This window comes from Silurus aristotelis, assembly GCF_946808225.1.
Source record: "Silurus aristotelis genome assembly, chromosome: 17".
NCBI lineage: Eukaryota > Metazoa > Chordata > Actinopteri > Siluriformes > Siluridae > Silurus > Silurus aristotelis.
The window spans coordinates 9,003,958-9,027,291 of NC_139590.1; the positions used below are offsets into that span (position 1 = coordinate 9,003,958).

Sequence of the window (23,334 nt, forward strand, 5' to 3'; positions counted from 1 at the left end):
GCGTAATCAGTAAACATTAAGTCGTTTTTAAATCCGAACAATTCGCATAATTATACAAAAGAACAAGCCATTTTGCATTATTGTACTCTTTTTATATCATCCAAATAACTGTCGAAACTCAAAAGTAGTCCAAGCAAACACTGTTGCAGCAGTCCAATCTACAAGGAAAAGACATTTACTGCATGTGACAATGACAAATAAAAGGGGGAGGGGAAAACTTTACAAAGCACCTCTTCAGAAAACAAAAAAAAAGATGCAAAGCAACACTATAAACAAAACACCCTGATAACCATTCATTTACTTTTTTTTTTTTTTTTTTTTTTTTAAAGAAACAGGGAACTGACCCAGCACACTTTGAGCTGAAGTTCAACCGAACAAATCTGAACAAAACTACCCTGAGAATCTGGGCCGTGGGTACTACATACAAAAATGGCACAACATTTTATAAAACAAAACAAAATCTTAAAAAAAAAAAAAGGTTTGCACTGCTACTTTGTGTGAACACATGACACACACACACACACAAACATACACATATAAATACTGCTGTGCGATGACATTAAATTATGCAGTGAAGGTATAGTGGTATATCTGCAATACATCAGCACAATTTGTTTTACTCCCGAAAACGTTCTGTAACTGAGCGAGCTTCTTTAATGAGTCAACCTTCCACCACTGCGAGACTGCTGACAGGAGCATTTGAGTTTCTGAAGAATTCAAGAAAAACAAACAAAACAATTAAAAACATGCTCCGACATACTGTGTGATGAACAAGAAAGCTGAATTTCTACTGCCTGTGTTTAGTGCTTTAACAACCTTGTACTTGCTACATTCTAATGTAGATAAATATCCTGATAAATGCAAAAGTTCAGTTTCTTTTTAATAACTGGAAGAAAAAAAAAAGACAAACCAGAAAAAATATTCTTTCTGAATATCAAAAATACAAAAAATATAGGGTTTGATATGCAAGAAATCAGTGCCTTTTTTTCCATTTTGAAAGTTTTTTTTTTTCTTTAGGTGAACACTATGTAGAAAATGTATTTCAGATGCGTGTATGCCAGCTCTTTGTGGATAATGCCAAAGATGTCAATCTATACTTGTGTTCGGAAAATACGTTCAATTAAAAGGATTCCGACGGCATTTAGTGACCATAAACCTGACCGGTCAACTCCAAACAGGTTTATTTTGACCTAGTTTGTTATTGGACCGATTTAAACAAAAGGGCACACACTTATTTTGTATTGCACGTCAATGCTGAATGAGAAAGGGTGAAGCTCAAGGCCAAGGGAGACTACGAATAATAAATAGGATTGTCACCTCTATAACACAAAATTTGATGGAGCAAAATTAATGTCAGGATTTAAAAAAAAAAACTCATTATGTGGGGCATCTGTTTTAAGGTGGACATCACATGGAGTCTTGCTCTGCAAGTACAGCTTCAATACCCACTAAGCCTAATTAAAAGCAGCTTAAGGAAATCAATCATTATTTCAACCAAGACAGAACAGAAAATATGCAGCATCACATACACATTTGGTACCTTGCCATGTGAGTATATTCACAAGTACAATTTTAGGGTGTTTGTCCTGAGTGTGTCAGAGCTCTTTCTACTTTATTTTGGTGACAGATTGTCTTTCCTGTTCTCACGTATCTCCTGATATAATCTAAAAGTAAACAGTTAGTGCTTGCTACGACTACCGGTAAACCATTACTTGGTCAGGTCTATGATTTGATGGCACAAAGTCTCGGTCCATTGCTCTTCTGGAAGTGGTGAACCACTGCCTGCTTTCCGCCATCGAATATCTCCTAGCGTTTTAAATGGAGGATGTGGTAGAGTCTGGGAGGGGCCCACTCAGGAATCCACTCACAGGAAGTGCTGCTGTAGGACAGGAGGTGAGGTTTTGGCCTGAACAGGCAGTCACAGGTGAGACTGACAGGCCGCGAAACAGCAAGTCCATGGAAGGGAGAAGGGGCTTCAGGAGACTGACAGGGCAGAAGGCGGAGCCTCCATGAGAAGTGAAGTTCACTTTGTTGGGGTCAGGGCAGGAGGGTTGAGCCGGGGGATAACCATGGCATGGAGAACTAGACAGAGGACAAAGAAAGGTGGTTATTGGAAGTACATACAGTATATTATCAGTTTGAGAACTGCTCAGAAATGGCCCATATGTGACCAAGCACAAAAACAATACAATAGAACTGCTCGCTTTTTATCTCAAGTTTAAGAGTAACAATGATCTTAATCATAACAGATATGATCAAATCCCATTCACTTGTAATGCAGAACTTTTTTGGGGAAGAGTTTACCGACTTGGTGCATCATAATTTGGCTATTTAATTCCACTCTCTGCACTCTCTATGCTCAAGATCCAAAAAAATTGTGAGGGGATCTCCTGTGCACAGACCTCTAAGTCATTCCACAGATTTTCAGTAGGACCTCGATCAGACTGGGCCAAATACAATGATCATCATCTTCTGGAGCCATTTTTTGGTTGACTTAAATATGTGTTTTGTGTGGTCATAGTGTCTAAACTTGCAGTTTCTCTTTATTTGCAGCTGTCTAACAGAAACCCACAGTTAAGTTACATAACACACAGGTATTTGGAGCGATCTTTTCTTTCTCACACAGTGTGAAGAGCAGTAGGAGTTTTAAATCCACTGTACTCTCTAAAAACTTGCCCACAGTTTCCCTTTACATTTGCCTCTTTGCATATTCTCCAGAAAAGCAAAGTAATGAAGCTCAAATACTACATTACTACACTCAAGTAGATTTGTTTTGTATCAGAACTTTACATCACTATTTATTATTATACTCATTATGTGTGTATCATTTCCTGGCTAACGCACACCACAGACGTACGCTAGATGAAAACATGACTGAGAACAGAGGCATTTCTGATCACCTGATCATCATCATCTTTCCTCTGCTTGTGTTATATATGGTGGTTTACATTTTTACATTCTTTTGCATAATATATTACTATGAGGTGAGGTCCAGTTACCAGCTTGACACTAAAACAGGTAGTAGTAATTATGTTTTACTTAAGAACATGTCAGAGCCCAAACTTCTTTACTTTAACTTGAGTGAAAAAATGCAGTCAGTACTTCGACTTTTACCAGAGTCTTTTAAAACATGAGCGTCTGTGCGACTACATGAATGAAGCATGTGTGTACTTTTGCCACATCTGATATTCTCTGATTAGCGTTTGTAATATCCCCACACGGTTCCGATCATATCTGTTCAACCCAAGTTCAATATGGTCAAAGTAAACCTCCTCACAATTCCTGTTCTTTCATTAGCTCTGGATTCTCAGTGTGGTGTTTCACGACCATCTGCATTTACACTAGATTAGATCTCCCACCTCCCAAAACATGTGGACATGCCAGAAAGGGAAATGGCAACAATGAATCACACACATTACATGTAAATGTGTGTGCGTGTGTGTGTGTGTGCGTGTGTGTGTGTAGTTCCTGCCTCATTTCCTTATATTATATCTTTCTCACAGGAATAATCAATGGTCTAAAGCTGTTTTTATTTTTAAAAGAAATCTTCCACGTCTGTTGACTTAAAAGGAGTTGGGTGATTGTTGTTTTCCTCTTCAATGCCTGATGCACCTGTCTAATAGTGTGGTTGCAGGGATTGCTTAGGAAGGAATAAAGAAAGAGTTGTGAAAAAAATGGGGCTTCAAGCGTAATCTTAAAAATAATGGGAGAATGCAGCGTAATATGGTGTCTAGATCACAGTCTAACAAATAGTGATTTAAATAGTGATCAAATAGTGACAAATAGTGATAGCACTTTTCACAATGGACAAAAGCAGCTTTACAGAATTTAAGAAATATAGAACAAAAATTGTAATAAGTAAACTTGGAGCCTGGAGCGACTGCAGCAAAAACTCCATTTTTGGTATAAGAAAGAAACCTTGAAAGGAACCAGACTCAAAGGGGAACCCCTCATTTAGCATGACACCAAGTGTGTAATTATAAATACACCTGAGAGTGAGAAATATCATGAGAGCCGGAGTGCGTGATCATGAGTAATATCTTTTCTACAGTCTTATACAGTCAGTATCAGTATATAATTTGTACAAAACAATTTGAAATAAAATTTTGAATTTGAAATAAAAAAATATAGGGTTTGATATGCAAGAAATCAGTGCCTTTTTTTCCATTTTGAAAGTTTTTTTTTTCTTTAGGTGAACACTATGTAGAAAACGTATTTCAGATGCGTGTATGCCAGCTCTTTGTGGATAATGCCAAAGATGTCAATCTATACTTGTGTTCGGAAAATAAATGCTCGTTCAACGTTTTAAACGTTCAATTAAAAGGATTCCGACGGCATTTAGTGACCATAAACCTGACCGGTCAACTCCAAACAGGTTTATTTTGACCTAGTTTGTTATTGGACCGATTTAAACAAAAGGGCACACACTTATTTTGTATTTTGTACCTATTTTGTACTTATTCGGAGTGAGTCGAATTAGCGCAGAGTCACTGTGGCCGCTCACTCCTTCCCGGAAATTAGATTTGTTTTGCGCATGCATGAAAATGCTAAATGGTCCATAGCGCTAACGTTAGCCGCTTACCAAGAAGTGGCTCCTTTAGCGTTTGCATCAATGCGCAAAACAAATCAAATTTCCGGGACGGTGTGAGTGGCCAGAATGACTCTTTTTTACACCCCTGGCATTGTTCTGTATGTTTTCAAGTTTAATAATAATAATAATAACATGAGCTTAAAGTGCAGGGCGGATATTTAATATGTTCCTGTGGGAACTTTAATATGTTCCTGTGGGATTTTATGTTCCACAATTAAAAAGGATTGCAATCATGTGTACCGAACCTGAAGCCCTGTACTAAAAAAGTTCGGTATGAATACGTGTACCATTATACTTCTAACACACACACACACACACACACACACACACACACACACACACACACACACACACACACACACACACACACACACACACACACACACACACACACACACACACACACACACACACACACACACACACACACACACACACACACACACACACACACACACACAGTAATCCCCCCCACAACTTTACCGCAGTTGAATCTCACCCCCCACCCCTATACACCTTTTCTATATATATTATAATGATCTATTAATATATCATACGTGATTATATGATTATTATTGTTATTATATGAGTGTGCTTATGAGAGAAAAACAGAGAGATTCACTCACAAGGCTTCCTCGCACACACGCACTCTCTCACAGCCTTCTGGAGGCTCTCTCTGGAAAGCGTAGGTCTTGTTGGGGAAGGGGGATGAGGACGGTGCGTCAATCACATATAATGGAGGAGAAGGAGAGGGATCCAGTGGGCCACACACTACCATACCTAATGCACAGGAGAAGGCAAAAATCTGGTAACTTGACCTAAAGTATTTCTTTTAAAATAATAATAATTAAAAAAAAATCTGATTAATCAGTGTTTAACAAACAAAATAACTTTACCTATACCTCAACTATACCTTTAACATCAGTAAGAATGGCAGTCAATATCCATGTATGTATGCATGTGTATGATTTTGCAACACCCGGGAAATCCCCCACTAATTGGGTCAGGAAATGTATACATCAGCACAATAACTAACAGTAAGTGAAAGAAGCCCGCTGCAAGTTAACATTATGCAAAATAAGTACTACAAAACTGTACTAAATCTACTGTACTGTATCGTTCCCCAATAACCTGGTTATGCATTAGCATTTCCATAATATAATAACATATTTTGGTGATCAAAAACTGAGCTCATATGCAACACTATCCTACTTGGGTTCGTTTTTAACAACTTCCATGTATTAAAATAAAAAACAAGCGTTAATTCATATATTCTATTTTATTAGAATATCCACAAGGACAAGGACATTTTTAAACCTCTTCCCCACACACACTGCGATATGCAAAAACATCAAGATAACGCAGAAGGCCAGCTACAGGTCACAGTGTAAGAATCTGCTGGACCGTTTCTTGTCTTTTCATCTGATCGAACCGTGTCAACAACCCCTCAGTGGACTAACCGGACAGTTCTGCAGGGCACGGTGACTGTGAGGGGGACAGGAGCCCAGGTGAAAGGTCACTCTGAGAGCCGCTGCTGCACCTCTGCACTGGAACAGGTGCTCTGTGACCATCTGGCACTTCCAAAATCTAATCAGTAAACACACAAGCACAGTGTGTTACACAGTAGCCACAGTGGAGTTTCACCATAGATAAGGTTAGGACAGTCCTGGTGTTCATAGTTAGGACAGTCCTGGTGTGACGGATTTGCTAGTTTGCACTATTTTGTACTATTTAAACAACAAACTCCAATGTGAGCACTTATTTCTAATTCACATGTGAATTATAACATCGAGATTTACTTTCTATCTCACTTGTCCTTTAAATGAACAGAAACCTTTTCTGGCAAAAAAAAAATGATTATAAAAATATCACTTTGTTGAACTTTTAAATTCAAATTAAACAGATGCTTCACTATATATATTATGTTCAATTTGAGAGATAAACATGGTTGGTGCTTAATTACGCGTGAATGATGCCTGACCTTGTGCTGATCTTCGGCTGTTTCGGATACAAAGACCCCCTCTAGCTCCAGGTTAAGCCCCTCTACGCTGCGCCGCAGTCTGGGAGCGAGCCTGCTTAGGGGCAACAGAGGGATGGTCTGTGTGCACACACAAAGACACACACACATGAACACACACATACACAGAGACAATACAGAACCAACAAAATATGTGAAGGAGTTCTTAAAAATGTACAATCTTTCAGTTAAAGCAGCAGTTATTATATATTTCTTAGAACCTTTTGCCGTTTAAAGCCCAATTTTACTCACAATCTTCTACACCTTCCTTGTGGAAAAAGTAAGAAAATATTCTATTAATATTTTAATGTTCTAAGTAAAAGAATTGTTACTTAATGAAATTTTACTACAGTATCAGTCTAAAAATCTACTCAAGTGAAAGTAAAAAGTAGCTAATTTATAATTTACTTAAGAGTAAAATCTTCCATGTTATTTTTTTTTTTAAGATTATTTATATATGCTTTTCTACAGTCGAAAGTTGCAGTATTTCTACTTCAGTGTAAAGGAATAAATGTGTGTGGGGATGTTACAACTAATGTGAGTTATGCACTTTCGCAGCAAAAAAAAAAAAAAAAAAAATCCTGTTATATGTCTGTTTATGATAATGAGTTTAGTCTGTTTGTTTTCCATCCATCAATCAATCAATCAGTGCAGTAGTTTCCCAGGCGTGACAACTCCCCCCCCCCACCCCCCACGTATTATTTTTCGTTCTTTTTTTTTTACTCAGTAATGGATATAATTTAAGATTTAATTAAGTACAAAACATCAAACAATATGTACTCAAGTAAAAGTTGAAGTTCACAAAAAACCTACTCAATTGCAGCAACGTGAGTGAATGTAATTTGTTACTTTTCACTTAAAAAAAAGAAATAATAATAATATGCATGCTTTACGACTTTCTGTATTTAAAAAAATAATAATAGAGATGCACTACTCTGTGCTGTCTGTAGGGGGAGACAATTTATAGAATAGAGTAAAGAAAAATTGCACCATACAATATGCACCAGGTTACAAATCAGACAGAAAAAAAATCATGTGACTTTTACATATTAAATTTATTTATTTTTTTAAATATAGCAACCTTTAATACTATTATTGGAAATCTAGTGTTGCATACAGGTGTTAACTTTCCACAATTTCTGAATGTACATCCTATGAACATACTATGAAGCATCATATCACAGTAGCTCAATGACACCACCTCCTAAAATAAGGCTCTATTTACATCTCTGTTGCTGGATGAATGTGAAACTGTTGTCGTCCTGACATCATAGCGTTCACAGTCGCCAGTTAACCTCGCTCCATAAAGAACTAGATGCAATTTGTGTGTGCGTGCCCAACACACACACCACACACACCACACACACCACACACACCACACACACCTGTGTACCTTCTGCAGGCTGTGCATATAACGTTTTATTCTGGGATTTTTTTTTTTTTTTTACCTGTGTAGCTCCAGGCTGGTGTGTATGGATAGTGGGCGAGGGCTGGTGAAGGCGCTCATAGCCAGCAGGAGGAGGTGCGTGTCTGGAGCGCTTCTGTAGCGAGTGCCTCAGCTTAGCGACCTGTCACAAAGAATTATGAGATGGTAAATATTAGAAATATCAGGCATACCAGAATTAACAGGCTACACCCCATATAAATCAAGACCTTTACGGTTTCTACGTTAAATGTAATCATTTTGAACGTCATTTTCAATAAGATTTAGGACGATCACTTTGACCAAGTTGTTCCAAATAGAAATAAATGCTTCATGAGAACATTACATGGTTAATATCTGATGGTCTGGGTTTGCCTCTAGTTGGGGTGGACGCTATATCAGTATGAACATGACTACCGGTATGATGATGTGCCATGGTATGGATTTGGCTCAAAGCGCTACGAATTTATTCTCAGTGCGCTACGACTTTATTCTCCTAGCTGCACGACTTTATTCTCCTAGCTGCACGACTTTATTCTCCTAGCTGCACGACTTTATTCTCCTAGCTGCACGACTTTATTCTCCTAGCTGCACGACTTTATTCTCCTAGCTGCACGACTTTATTCTCCTAGCTGCACGACTTTATTCTCCTAGCTGCACGACTTTATTCTCCTAGCTGCACGACTTTATTCTCCTAGCTGCACGACTTTATTCTCCTAGCTGCACGACTTTATTCTTGTGATCATAGATTTTTTTTTTTTTACATGGCACTAAAACGCTGCGTACGATACATAGTCGAGGCCGAACATTTTCCACCTTCCATTTCCAACTTACTTACTACACATTAGTTATCAAACACAGAGAGCCTTGGAACAGTCCAAATTAATAGAGCACAAACTGCCTACTCGAACACACAACAGCAACAAAACACATATGCACATGCAACTGCAGTTTGCGAACTCGTGAAATTTAACAATAGGCACAGTGAAGGTGACCAAGATGAGCGAACACGCAGAAAGTCAGGTTGAAGATCATGAGGAAGAATTGGTTAAAAATAAAAAGGTTGTATGGAACTGGTTTGGGTTCAAAATCTTCGACATTAACCAACAAACAATACAATACAATCTGTGTCACTGTGTGGAAACACCAACAAAGGTGAAAACACCAGCAATGTCTTCAACCACATGAATACCGTGCATGTTTACGAATATGAGGAATGCGTGCAACAGATATTCCCGGAGGCGGAGCACGCCAGAAGACAAGCACGGTTTCCACTAAAGCAAATCCCACTCAGCTCTTTATGACAAGACGAGCAATAGCAAAGAACCTATTTAAACTGTGAAGAAAAGTTTTTTGATTCAATCTCTGGAGCCAATATACGAGATTCCAAGTGTAAATAATTTATCCAAGCATGCCTGCCACAGCCTACAGCGAATATCAGAAAGAGTTCACAAATTGAGTAACGCTGCTTTTTTTGGTGCCTGTTATATAACTAAGCTCTACTGACATGTCATTTCCTTTTTTTTTTTTCTTACATTGCAATATAATATCGATATCATCTTGACAGTGGAAAATATCATGATATACATTTTAACTCATATCGCCCACCTCTAGCCTTTAGTACATAAAAATGTCTTGGGGAAACTTTTTTTTCCTAGACAACATGATCTAATAATTCCCTTTTTTCATATAGTATTCTACATTCTATAGCACATCAATACACTGAAAGCAAAACATACACACAGACAAAACCCCCAGAAAATCTGATTTACAAAACGATCGTCCGACTCCAATCAAAACCACAAACATATATAAAGAGTTCTGGGGAAAGAAGTGAAACCAAGTATCATTTATTCATGCAAATTTCACCCTTTCAAGCCTGCACTTGTCCACATGGCATAAAAAAAGTTTCAGTTCAGTTGCAACTAAGTTAACTATAAAAAAAAAAGTAATTAAAAAAAGGAAAAAAAAAGAAAGACAAATGCGTTCTGAAGCTGACTAGTTTTTTACATGTAATTAATTATGGGCATGTAGTAAAGGACAGACTGGGAATAAAAAAAATAATAAAAAAAAAAGCTAAAAAAAAAAAGGAAAGAACAGCATGAAACAAAAATAGATTTCTCTGTATTCACACGTATTTTCAAAAACGCTGACCTCTCGGAGGTGCTCGGCACTGCCCCATGATGCCGAGCGCTTGTGCCCCACTCCGCCTCTTCTCCCCCGTTTTTCTTCAGCCCAGGAACTGGGGGTCTAGAGTAAAGTAAGAGAGATAAAATAAGATAGATGGCAAGAGAAAGTGTTTATTACTCATGATTAACCATGTGAGAAAGATGTGGCATAATAATTAGATTTTGTGAGATTAAGTGCAGGGCAACAAAAGCTGAAGCAGTTTATTTTCTATTCCATCTTCTGGTCCAAAAGAAAGTGACTGCGTGAATCTTTTCAGCACAATCCTGACAGTCTCTGAATACTGTTCATAACATGACTAATCCTGCTGTGGATCTTGCGTTGCGATGCACCAGATCGTGTTACGGCATCCGTCGGTTATGGATCTAACAGCTTTGGATGGAAGTGAAAGAGGTTTCTTTACCACACGGACTCCATTTGAATAAAACATGAAGAACAAGTTACACACCTGCTGTGCACCTGTGACACACTCATGCAGCTGTGTAAATACAGGGAAATTAAAAAAGAAAATGAAAACTGCATGCATGACCTCAGGTACACATTTGTCCCATTTCTGTCTCACCTCCATACCTATGCGGTGGCTCATCCTTATGGGTAAAACCCCAGCATGCACATGAGCATATTCACATACACAGTCACACATACCGCCATGAGACCTCGGGCCTTCGGTTTGCGTACCCGCAGGCTCAAAGGAAGTGGTAGGCTGAGAGTATTGCAGAAAGCCTTTAGCGTCGTGACCGTTTAGCTTCACCGGCACAAGTGTCACCCTGCCACGGCTGCATCACGCTTCCTCTGGGTGCGAGTGTGTGTGTCAGTGGCTGAAGATGATGTCTATGAGTTTTGCTGCATGGATTCGCTCTCTCTTCGTTCACTCTTCTCTCACTTTCTGTCTTTCACTGATATGGGAGTGGGAATGTTTCACGTCGTTTTGCGGTGAGGTCACCACACGCTGTCGTCAGGGATCTATAAATCTCACACCTGACAAAGGGGTCACTCGCCACTGGCGCTGCATCTCTGCTTATAGGCGGATCGGGAGACCGGAGGTGGGACACACGGAAGAACGTCATGTGCCTGTGTAGCACTTGTATTAAATTTAGACTCACCCCTGCCTTTTAACATCAATCCAGCCTTTAATGAAATAAGGAGACCAGGATTAGCTACACGCAGCTATAAACAGAGCAGCAGTATCTGGGTGAGACGCACAGTACTACATGACATGGGGTAAAGTTTCAGATGGGTGAGGGCATCCAAGGGAATTTAAGAGAGCGGTCGAGGTTAGTGCACGATGCCAAACAACAACTTAGGAGTGTCTTGTTTGTTGTACTATCTTGAATTTTGGGCTGAGATTGTAGAATAATTCATCAGTGGAAAAAAAAACAACAACAACGGCATAGCAACTCAATGTAAGAATGGCATAATGGCGTCATCTATGTATGAATCGTACACACATGGCAACCCTTTTCAAGCTGAGCTTCACAAAATCCTTCCACAATCAACTCTAAGCTACAAAAAGCACCGGATGCTGGTGTATTAGCAATCTTTATGCCTCACAAATCAAAAGCCCCTTCAAGATGTTCTTCACTGAAATTTCACAGGCAGGATAAACGATATGAACATTCCCAATCCTCTGGCCAATCTCACAATCACAATTACCTGCATCACACGCCCAAATCAGGCCGACCATGAATCTGCCTTGTTTGAGCCACAAATTATGTGTTTGTCTTACTTGTGTTGTGTGTAGCATTAATGGCCTTTTTTTTTTTTTAATAATCAAAAATGCTAATGAAATAATTCTATTCAAAACAGATGATACAAATATACTCACATCAAAAAGAGAGAACGCGAGAAAGCGAGAGAGCGCGAGAGAGAGAGAGAGAAAGAGCGAGAGAGAGAAACAGAAAGACCACACCCAGACAGCTGAACAGAACTCTGCAACTACAATTTCACACAATGCACGATAAGCTGAAGTGCATGCTGCAGGAGAAAAGGAAACTACTGCGCTCGCTACACTTCTAGAAACTCTACAGCCCTGACATGCCATGCCATGATTACTTGACTTAATAACAGAAATTGTGAAATTGTTTAATGCCCGGGTTGGGCTATAAAGCTAGAGCTAGCATGCCAAAAAACACCTCACCTGTCTGTAAAAAAATAAATAATTTTATTGTACATTTCCTGATTTGTTTGTTTGGTTGTTTTTTTACACAGATTACAAGTTTATATTAATGTGCTCGTTCGTAGGCATTGTTTCTATAGCAAGTGAATGCACAGGGACCCTCAGTGAAATGGGTTTATTAACCCTGTATATTAATCATATGTTGATGATTTCTGTAAAACTTTAGGAGGAGTCTAGTTTGCAGATCCTACAAAGTCATTCCACAATATTAAGTGTATACTATAGAGCGATCAGGCATAACATTGACATCATAACATTATGACCGGTGACGTCATGGCGCCTGTTATTGGGTGGGAAATATTGGGCAGCAAGTGAACATTGTGTCCTCAAAGTTGACGTGTTAGAAACAGGAAAAATGGGTGCGTGTAAGGATTTGAGCGAGTTTGACAAATTGTGACGGCTAGACGACTGGGTCAGATCATCTCCAAAACTGCAGCTCTTGTGGGATGTTCCTGGTCTGTAGTGGTCAGTATCTATCAAAAGGAAGGAACAGTGGTGAACAGCATCATGGGTGGCCAAGGCTCGTCGATGCACGTGAGGAGCGAAGGCTGACCGCGTGGTCTGATCCAACAGACGAGCTCCTGTAGCTCAAATTGCTGAAGAGGTTATTGCTTTTAATGCTTGACGGAGCAGAACTGTTTTGGTGGCAAAAGGGGGACCAACACAATATTAGGCAGGTGGCTATAATGTTATGCATGACTGGTGAAGAGAAAGTTATGCCTGGTCTAATGTATACGGATAAAACATACAATGTAAAAAAAAATTTCAATTCACAGGACGCTGTAATCGCGGTATAAAAGGAATAAAACACTTCAGGAAGTGCTGACAATGACCATAAAATGTCAATAATCTTCCTACCATGGTACACATGGTCTTGATTAATTCCTTACTTACCGTATGATGTGTATGCAATGTAATGTGTAAATTCACAAGAGTCCACAATAAAATCATTCAAACCCAAATAACTACAATATGTACTATTACTAAAACTAACTCAGAGTTAACCATTTAAATGAACATTGTACCTGTGTGGATTTGTCATTGACACAGTTTACAGTCTGGCTCTCGGGCTGTTTGGGCCACTGGCCCTGCAGGTACGGCCCCACTAATGTGTCCAAGGAAAGCGTCCGTCTCAGATTCGGCTTCGGGGGACGAGCCTTTGTCTTGGACTCAGCTGGAAAGACATGGAAGCACATTACACGACAAGTCGAACAACAGCAAGCTATAAATTCTCATTGAAGCATAAGAAGTATCTGATTGCAATCAGGGTACATAATGAAATTCCAGGAAGTTAAGCACGTTTTAATTAATTACTAAATAAATTTGTTCAGCAGGTATAGTTTTAACTTTAAGTGAATGAACTCCTGGGCAAAACCAAAACTGGCCATGTAATTACAATCGGCCAAAATATCAAGTTTTAATGGTTTTGACAACAAATTATTTTTCAGGAAATTATTCATTAATTTAACATATCCTGTACCTGTTCCCTGCTCCATTAACCATAGTTCCATTTTATGAGCTTTTCATCAGGCTCTTGATGGGCAGCATCAGGTGGTAGATAACCAAACCAAATTTAACATTTGAAGCCTACTAATTTTACTTTTATGTTCAATAAGTCATCGTTTCAAGCTATCCTACCCGAACAGTCGTTACACTGCAGCAAAAGAAACCGAGAAAATGGTGGCACAAGAGGTCTCAGGAGTGCATTTGTTTAATTCTTGCTCATTTCCTGTCCAATGATTTGTTGTTACAACATTTAAAAGCCATATATTTTGCCCTTTTGGGTCTGGATAGTGGATAAAATTTGTTTTCTGAGCATTACAAATGATTCCATAGGGAGTTGGAGACGAGCACTGTGGTGCCCAGACGAAACCGAGGTAATCAGTTGCATGTATAGAATAGATTTATGAATAATATAATAAATTGCACAAAAGTGAGGACGCATGTGTTTGCTTCTCAAGCCATTAAGTTCAAAGCTTGATGCTTCATTTCAAATGCTCCATTTAGGAATGTCAAGTATTTGAAGCATCTCGTGCAAATACTGACAAAGGCATCGATATCGATATCAAAAGTCCTGAAAGTGAACAAGGAGGCAGTAAGTGACTGATACTTAACATTAAACAGTCCACAGTGAAACCCACTGTCTTTTTTCTACCGACTCACAAAACCAAGGGTAAACAGGTCAAAGTTGCTACAGATCAAGTCTGTAAAAAAGCAAAACTATTTCCTACTATAAATCTAATTGATCCTGTCCTTTCCTGTGCCCTTTCCCTTTTAGTGATTTAGTGCTGCACATTTCATGCATGTTTGAACTGGCTGATGTGAAAAAGCAGAAGGCAGAATATTCAGATATTGCACTTGTTATGGCTCAATCCTATATGTTGGCACTGATTACATACCCACTACAAGTATCTGACTACTTTCAGCAGAAAATAAATAAATCAGATATGGCAGGATAAGATCGTGGAACAAGCGCCAAATATCGTTACTGGGTTTGGAAGAAGAAATCTTTTTTTAAAAAGAATATTTTTTTGCACTGGGAATTTTATAAAATAAAATAAACTGTCTTTTGTGTTAGAATTGATTTTATTAATAATTATACAGCGAATCCAAAAATGCAGAGATTACTAGGAAAAATGTGTGCAAAATCTGCAGCAATTCTTAAAAACACAGAGGGTGTAAAGGTGATCATATACAGTATAGGCCATAAATGATAAATACAAATAATCAGCACAAAAGTGAGCAATTTTACATTCATTTTACTCTCAATGACTCCTGACTTTTTAGACATCCGACTTGGAACTTCATTATACTGAATATATGTTCAGTATATGTGATTTTTGTGTGTGTGTGTGTGTGTGTGTGTGTGTGTGTGTGTGTGTGTGTGTGTGTGTGAAATGGTTTTACTATGCAAAAAAGAAACTTTTTTTTACTTAAGGTTTCATAATCAATCTGGCTAAAAGTTAGAGTGTCATCTTTCCTGCCAACTCGGTTTGTACAATACGAACTAATCGGAAAAATAATAATCACGAAACTAACGTTGAATAAAAAATGTAATAATCAACTGCCCGAATTGGAAATCTGCTCCGTCATCTAATGAAAATGTATTTCTGTAGCGTAGAGCTTTCTTCCAGACCTGTGAACGCAAGCTATACAGTATCGCACAAAAGTAAGTACACCCCTCACATTACAGCAACCATTTAATGTACATGTTAATATATTGGGGAGGGGGTAGCTCAGTGGGTAAGGTGTTGGACTTTTGATCAGAAGGTCATGAGTTCAAATCCCACCACCAATAAAGTGCCACTGCTGGGGCCCTTGAGCAAGGACTACTCAGTCGTATGAACGAGATGAATTGAATTCGCTCTGGATATGGGCATCTGCCAAATGCCATTAATGTAATGTTAATTTAATTATAAGATCGCACTTAGAAGAGAACATCAAACATTTATTTAATGGTACATTTTGGCTGCATCTTAAAGCTACGTCAAATCTATTCACAAACGTTAATGGTTCTTTGTAACACAACATATAACTGTTCAAACTGGCAGAACGGATTAAAGGTGTGGTCAGAAGTGTGCAGTGTGTGAAACAGCTGGCAAACTAGTGAATAAACATCTTTGTTTGCAGCAACCATCTGCACCTGTCACTACAAATTTTGCTGTTTTTTTCCCCCCCTCCAGGTCTGGTTAAGGGTAAAGACGTGTTCAACCGTGTCTTTGCCATCGTTCAGTAGCGCACAGTGGCTTTAGTATCTCAGACAGGTGTTGTCTAGTCCCCAGCGTAAGGACGTGGAATGACATGTTTGTTTCCACCCCTGTGGTCTGGAGACTCCACCAGAGCAGCGCTTTTCCCCCCAGCCCTCGCTGTCACGCTGTCCTTTCTCATTGTGCTGCTGAAGACAAACCGCTGAGAGCTTGCTCGTTGCCAGCAGATGTTAAACCCCAAGCAGAGTGTGCGTGCGCTGCGCTGTATGTTACAAAACACCGCAAACCCCCCTGTGTAATGTCCCGTTAAACTTGTCTTACCCCCATCCCCCCTGAGCGCTGCTCACAGCAAGCTGGTTACTAAAATAAACACGTCCTGGCACTCGGACTTGAGTTACACACATGGCTCAGTTCTGAACTCTTACACAACCAGGACTACTCAGACCTACTAATGAACCCTGTTCTGCAAGCAAGACCCCGAACTTTAAGTTTTTATCGGTGTTGTTACTTTCAAAACAACTGCACAGTATTCACCAGGGAGCACCACATTCCTCAGGGGTGGTGTGTTTTTTTTTTTAGGAATATACCATTCCTACAAACAACTAAAAAGCATCTAAACTAACATGTTCTACCTTCATTATGTCGTTACAACCTCCTGCATAAAGGGAAGTGAGACGTTCTTAAGCTTGATAGTGCAACAATGAAAATGCAAACACAGCACCTGATAGAATCGCACTGAAACAGTGGTGCAATAGTGTTTTGCACAGGAAACCGTAACACATGTTACCAACACCCTACACATTGGATCCTTGAGATGATCCATAGTTTGCTTTTCAAAGTTCTGAAAAACAAATCTGCATGCATATGCACGTGCATGGGAAATGATCTGACAATGTCAATGCAACTGAAAGCATGTGTAATGAGTATTCCCCGGCACTCCTTTTCTTTCATGCTCTCTTTCACACGTGAGTAAAAAAAACAGGAAAACATTAAAACCAACACCCCTGCAATGCCTCGAGACATTATTGAGAAGGAAGAAGGCAGGACACAAGCTGAGGCTCGATTGGAAATCATATGCATGGACATGGAGATATTTTAAAAGGCCTCTTGCATACCCGGTTTGGCCTCTCTCCATCTCGGCGCTGGGGTTTTCGTGGAGCTGCTGGTGGTGGTGGTGTGAAGCTGAAAGGGAACTGTAGCTCGGAGAGGCTGAAGACCACCGCGGGACGACATCCCGATCTCACAAAAAGGATGAAGAGGATGATGAGGATGAGGAGGGGGAGGAGAAGAGCCGCGTGTCTTTTCTCAGTTTATTCACCAAAACTACCAAATTTCCACTTTTTTAAACTCCAGGTTCGCTTCAACTACCGACTTCTAAAGTGTTTAGATATAAATCCGACTTACAGTTGGAGAAACCAGTGCCGTTAATGCTAGCTCACGTCTTGCTGTGCTTTGCTAGCACCCAGCTAAGTTCTTTTGTGATTCCAGCTTAGCCTGCAAGAACTTTTTTTAAATTATTATTTACAGAAAATAACTAAAGCAGCTACCTTTCCAAGACATATCCGCCTGTAACTAATCCAACACGAGTAATTCGATTGTTACACAAGTACACACACGCAAACCTGCTCGTAAAAATGGTTAAAGTTTCTCGAGTCGTCTACATTGTTGGTCGCCTGCCAAAGTTTCTCTCCACTCCAACATCTGACAACAGCCCAGCCTCCCTCCACGCTCGTGTCTGAGGGGGCGGAGTGTCTAAACACACGCGCGCACTCCGATTGGCTATTGAGAAATACTACTGCTATCCTATTAGTCAGTGAGCTTATCAATAGGTTCGCGTCGAGAGGTGGGCGATACAGTAAAAATAAATAAATAAAAATTACATTATATATATATATATATATATATATATATATATATATATATATATATATATATATATATATATATATATATACACACACACACACACACAAAGACACACACACACACACAGTATCTCACAAAAGTAAATACACCCCTCACATTTGAGCAACCATTTTAGTATATCTTCTCAAGGGAAAATACTATAGAGATGAAATTTGGATATACTCCGATAGTCAATATAGCTTCTGTAGCAGCATGTATTCACTGTCTTTAAAATATAATTCAACATGCAGCCATTATTGTCAAAATAGCTAACAACAATGTGAGTACACCCTAATTTAACATGTTTTAATGAAATTTAGTGAAATATTTTGTGTAAGCACTATCGTTATCACCAGAACTGCACAGGTTGTTGCTGGGATCCTCTTCCACTCCTTCATAATGATAGCACGGAACTGCTGGTGTTAGACACATGGTGCTTCTCCACTTTCAGCTTGAAGATCCCCACAGGTGCTCAGTAGGGTTCAGGTTGATATTATATTGGAAAACTGCCGTTCGGCTCAGTTTCTAAAGGAAGGGCATCATGTTCGGCTTTAGAATGTTACAGTACATAATTTATTTTTATCAAATAACAAAATGGAAAGTAAATGCACAGAAGAGAAATCCAAATCAAATCAATATTTAGTGTAACCACCCTTTGCTTGCAAAACAGCATCAGTTCTTTTAGGTACACTTGCACACAGTTTTTGAAGGAACTCAGCAGGTAGATTGTTCCAAACATTTTGGAAAACTAACCACTGGTTTCCATCAGTTCTTTGCTGATGGCACTGCAGGTCATTTTCTGATGTTGAAAAGATGTAAGAATGATGTGTCTTTCATCTGCTGCATTAAGTTTACTTGGCCAATCACTGCATCTACAGACTTCAGCATTTCCAGTTTCTTTGTGGTCCCTCAAAATAGCTTGAACAGCACATCCTGAAACCCCAGCCTGCTTAAGTATTTGCCTGGTAGAGACCTTGCTGATGCAGTAGAACTGCCCTGTGTTTTGTTGCAGTGCTCAGTCTTGCCATGGTTTATGACCTGTGACATGAAATTGTCTTCCATACTCTCAACTTATGAGCAGTTTGGCTATTCCTCACCCAGTTGTAAACCTCCTACAGAGCTGTTTCTATTTCAGTTAATGACTGCATATAAAACTGATGAGCATTAGCACCTGCTTGGTATAACTGGTTAATCATATACCTGACCCTGATCCTACAAAATCCCTGCCATTTACAAGTGTACAAAGTGTGCAAAAGTAAGAATTAAAAGCCACACAGTCATCAAACTAAATATTGATTTAATTTAGATTTCTCTTCTGTTCATTTACTTTGTTAAAAATTATGAAAAAATTGAGAAGAAATAATTTATCAACACTTATTTTTGGAAAGCTTGCATGTTATAGTATCTCAGAAAATTTGAATATTGTAAAAAAGTTCAATATTGGAGACTTGTGGTAGAAAAAGGTGAAACGAAGGCCATTCAAGAATTTGGTGGAGATTCACAAAGACCTGAACCACATAGAGAATCTATGGGGTATTATCAAGAGAAAAATGAGAAACAAAAGACCAAAAAATGCAAATGTACTGAAGGCGACTTTTAAAGAAACCTAGGCTTCTATACCACCTCAGCAGTGCCACAGTTTGATCACCTTTGTAATCTCTGTAATCTGGAAGGAAAATGGAGAAAAACTAAATTGGAGGTATTTAAAATTGCATATAAAGACAGTATGCTCAGCTACAGACAGGCGCTAAATGCTGCTAGAGCTGAGCACCTGAGCAAACTCATTGAAAACAACAAAAACTATCCAAGGTTCCTTTTCAGTACAGGACTAAATTAACAACAAATCAGGTATTTGAAAAATGTATTCCATCACAGTTTAGTAGTGAGGACTTTATGAATTTCTTCACTGAAAAGATTGAAAGTATTCGAAAAACAATTGTGGAGGTCCAACCTCTGACAGCATCTCCTGATCCAATCGTACCTTAAACTCCACAACTATACTGCTTTAGACTTATAGGACAGGAAGAGCTGAATGATGTTATTACCAAAGCTAAATCAACAACATGTCTGTTAGATCCCATTCCTGTAGTATTCTGATGCTTTCGGTAATGTTATGAGGCATATAGTATGGGTGGGAACCTATATTCGGTGTGTTACGGTACTGTTGAAAGGAGAATAAAAGTTCTGGTAAGAAGTCATGGTGGGCTGTAGCGTCATCCATTTAAGAAAGGTTAATGTTGTACCTATTAAACAACAGAACAATTCCAACTAAACTACTAAAAGAAGTGTTACATACAGCTAGTGAGTCTCTTCTAAATATTATTAACTCCTCACTATCTTTAGGTCACGTCCCTAAAACCCTAAAGTTAGCAGTTATTAAGCCCCTCATTAAGAAACCTAATTTGGATCCAAGCACACTATCAAATTACAGACCCATTTCAAATCTCCCATGTATGTCTAAGATTCTATAAAAGATTGTGTCTGCCCAGTTATGTTCCTACTTACAAGAAAACAATATCTTTGAAGAGTTCCAGACAGGTTTTAGGCCCCATCATAACACAGAAACTGGTCTAGTTAACATTACTAATGACCTGTTTTTAGCTTCAGACCAAGACTACATCTCTCTGTTAGTTTTGCTAGATCTTAGTGCTGTATTCGGCACTATAGACCATGATCTTCTTCTAGATCGCTTACAAAATTGCATCGGCATTCAGGGACAGGCATAAAGTTAAATCCTGTCTGTCTGATCGTTACCATTTTGTAGATTTAAATGGATAGCTATCCAGGTTTATGCAAGTAAATTATGGGGTGCCACAAGGTTCAGTTCTAGGATCTTTGCTTTTCACAATATACATGTTTCCCTTAGGAAATATTATTAGAAGGCATGGGATACCCAACTATATGTCTCATCGAAACCAGACGATACAGCTCAATTGGCTCGGATAACTGAGTGTGTCAAAGAATTAAAAGATTGGATGACTCATAACTTTCTATTATAAAATTCTAATTTTTGCCCATCAGCCCAAAAACCAGTAAACAGAAGCTCCAGCATTTCAACCTGCAATTAGAAGGATGTTCTACTAGTTCAACAGTAAAAGATCTGGGAGTTATTTTAGACACCAACTTGTCTTTTGAATATCATATCAACTATATTACAAAAACAGCCTTCTTCCACCTTAGAAATATTGCTAAGCTAAGAAACATGTATATCTGATGCAGAGAAGCTCGTCCATGCATTCATGACCTCCAGACTGGACTATTGTAATGCATTACTAGGTGGTTGTCGTGCATCAATAATAAACAAGCTACAGTTAGTCCAGAATGCAGCAGCCAGAGTCCTCACAATGTCGAGAAAATATGACCATATAACCCCAATCTTATCATCCCTATTCTGGCATTGGCTCCCATGTATCTTTCCAGTCTTTTAACAAGCTACAATCCATCACGATCCCTGAGATCTCGAAACTACGGACTTCTAGTAGTTTCTATAATAGCAAAGTCCACTAAAGGTGGTAGAGCATTCACAAATTTAGCTCCTAAACTTTGTAATAGTCTTCCTGACAGTGTTCGTGGCTCAGACACACTCTCCCAGTTTAAGTGCAGATTAAAAACATATCTCTTTAGCAAAGCCGACACATAACACACATAACATATCATAACCTTGTGCTCCAGTACATCTGATCACATGCACATTATCAACTTGTGCTTGTTAATATTATAAACAGCAGCTACTCTAATTCCTCTCCACTGCATCTCTTTCTCTACCCATCCCGAGGCATCCTGAGGTTTCCCCAGCCCCAGTCACGTCCAACCTCATGAAGATTATGAACATTTAAAGAAGTAGATGCCGACCCCGCAAACATCCCGAACCATCTACAGATGTACCAGTACAATTTGGATCTGGTGTTGGATCTATGATGATCGTAAATGTTGAGATATTTTATGAGTTGCTCAATAGCTCCTGGATCCATAACCTCAAATGACTGTATAAGACTGTAGAAAGAACATTACTCATATTCATACATTCCAGTGCTCATGTTAGTTCCCACTCGCCAATGTTCTGTATTGTTTAAAAACTATAATCACACTCTTGATATCACCCAAATGAGGATAGGTTCCACTTTTGACTCTGGTTCCTCTCAAGGTTTCTTCCTCATATCATCTAAGGGAGTTTTTTCTTGCCACAGTTGCCATGGCTGCTCATCAGGGATAAATACACATCATTTACCTTAACTGTTAAATTCTGTAAAGCTGCTTTGAGACAATGTCTTGGGAAAAGCGCTATAGAAATAAACTTGACTTGACTTGACCTCTGTGCCATGCCGAATTGAGGTAGTAATTAAAGCAAAAGAAGCCCCTACCAAGTATTGAGTACATATACAGTAAATGAACATTCTTTAGAGAAGGCCAACAATTCACTAAAATGTTTTTTTGATTAGTCTTATGAAGTATAAATTTTTTTTTGAGATGATTGGTTTTTGTTAAATGTGAGCCAAAATCATCAAAAGTAAAACAAATAAACACTTGAAATACATTAGTATGTGTGTGATGAATCTTTATAATATAAGAGTTTCACTTTTTGTATTGAATTACTAAAATAAATAAACTTTTTAATGATATTCTAATTTATTGAGATGCACCTGTATATTGGGTAGCACAAGCCAGTGCTAGCTCAAACCCAGATAAATAGGGAGGGTTGCGTTATGAAGGGCATCATGTGCCAAATTAAATATGCGGATCACAAACCTAAATTTTATACCAGATTGATTGAGGCCCGTGTAACCAAAGACTGTCACGGGTATTGTTAGCCAACAGGGTACCAGTGGAAATTGGGCTACTGTTGGCCGAAGAAGGAGAAGGAGAGGAGAAAGACGTCTACAGAGACGGCAGGGAAAGAAGAAGTGTAGAAGAGTGGGGGTTAGGGTGGGCACTTTAAATGTTGGCATAATATAGTGGAGGTGAAGAGAGTTTCTAAAAGGGGGATGAACATAAAGCTGGTAGTTGAAGGGGTGTTTATTAGAGGGACAGCGCAACGTGAGGGAGGCGAGACTGAGATGGTTTGGGCATGTGCAGAGGAGGGACATGGAGTATATCAGTAGGAGAATGCTATGGAGGGAGCCACCAGGAAGGAGGAGGTTTATAGATATGGTGAGGGAAGACATGCAGGTAGTTGGTTTAAAAGAGGCAGATTTAAAGAACAGGCTTGGCATGGTGATGGATGATCCGCTGTTGGGACCCCTAACAGGTACAGCCAAAAGAAGAAAAAGATAAATATACATATGCAGGTATGAGGTAATGAGTAATGATCTGCTCAGTGCAAACGACACA

The 23,334-nt window shown here is 39.0% G+C and overlaps 1 protein-coding gene across 1 annotated transcript; it reads right to left on the reverse strand.

The window, feature by feature from the left end:
* Positions 1–296: 296 nt before the first annotated feature.
* Positions 297–17,861, reverse strand: fam117aa (family with sequence similarity 117 member Aa). The gene is made up of 8 exons (XM_083567414.1): positions 17,217–17,861; positions 13,420–13,568; positions 10,186–10,281; positions 8,057–8,176; positions 6,573–6,689; positions 6,052–6,178; positions 5,218–5,371; positions 297–2,082 (listed from the first exon to the last, which is right to left on the reverse strand). The coding sequence occupies exons 1-8, from the start codon at positions 17,332–17,334 to the stop codon at positions 1,815–1,817; spliced, it is 1,149 nt and encodes a 382-aa protein (XP_083423540.1). The 5' UTR covers positions 17,335–17,861; the 3' UTR covers positions 297–1,814.
* Positions 17,862–23,334: the final 5,473 nt, after the last annotated feature.

Bases quoted from the DNA above. Each gene is read 5' to 3' on its own strand.
- fam117aa (XM_083567414.1), bottom strand. From the start codon at position 17,334: ATGTCGTCCCGCGGTGGTCTTCAGCCTCTCCGAGCTACAGTTCCCTTT. The intron at 10,282-13,419 runs GTACAATGTTCA...ACTTTACTCTAG, and splicing joins TCAATGACAAATCCACACAG to ACCCCCAGTTCCTGGGCTGA. The intron at 5,372-6,051 runs GTTAGTCCACTG...CCTGTGCATTAG, and splicing joins GTGCCCTGCAGAACTGTCCG to GTATGGTAGTGTGTGGCCCA.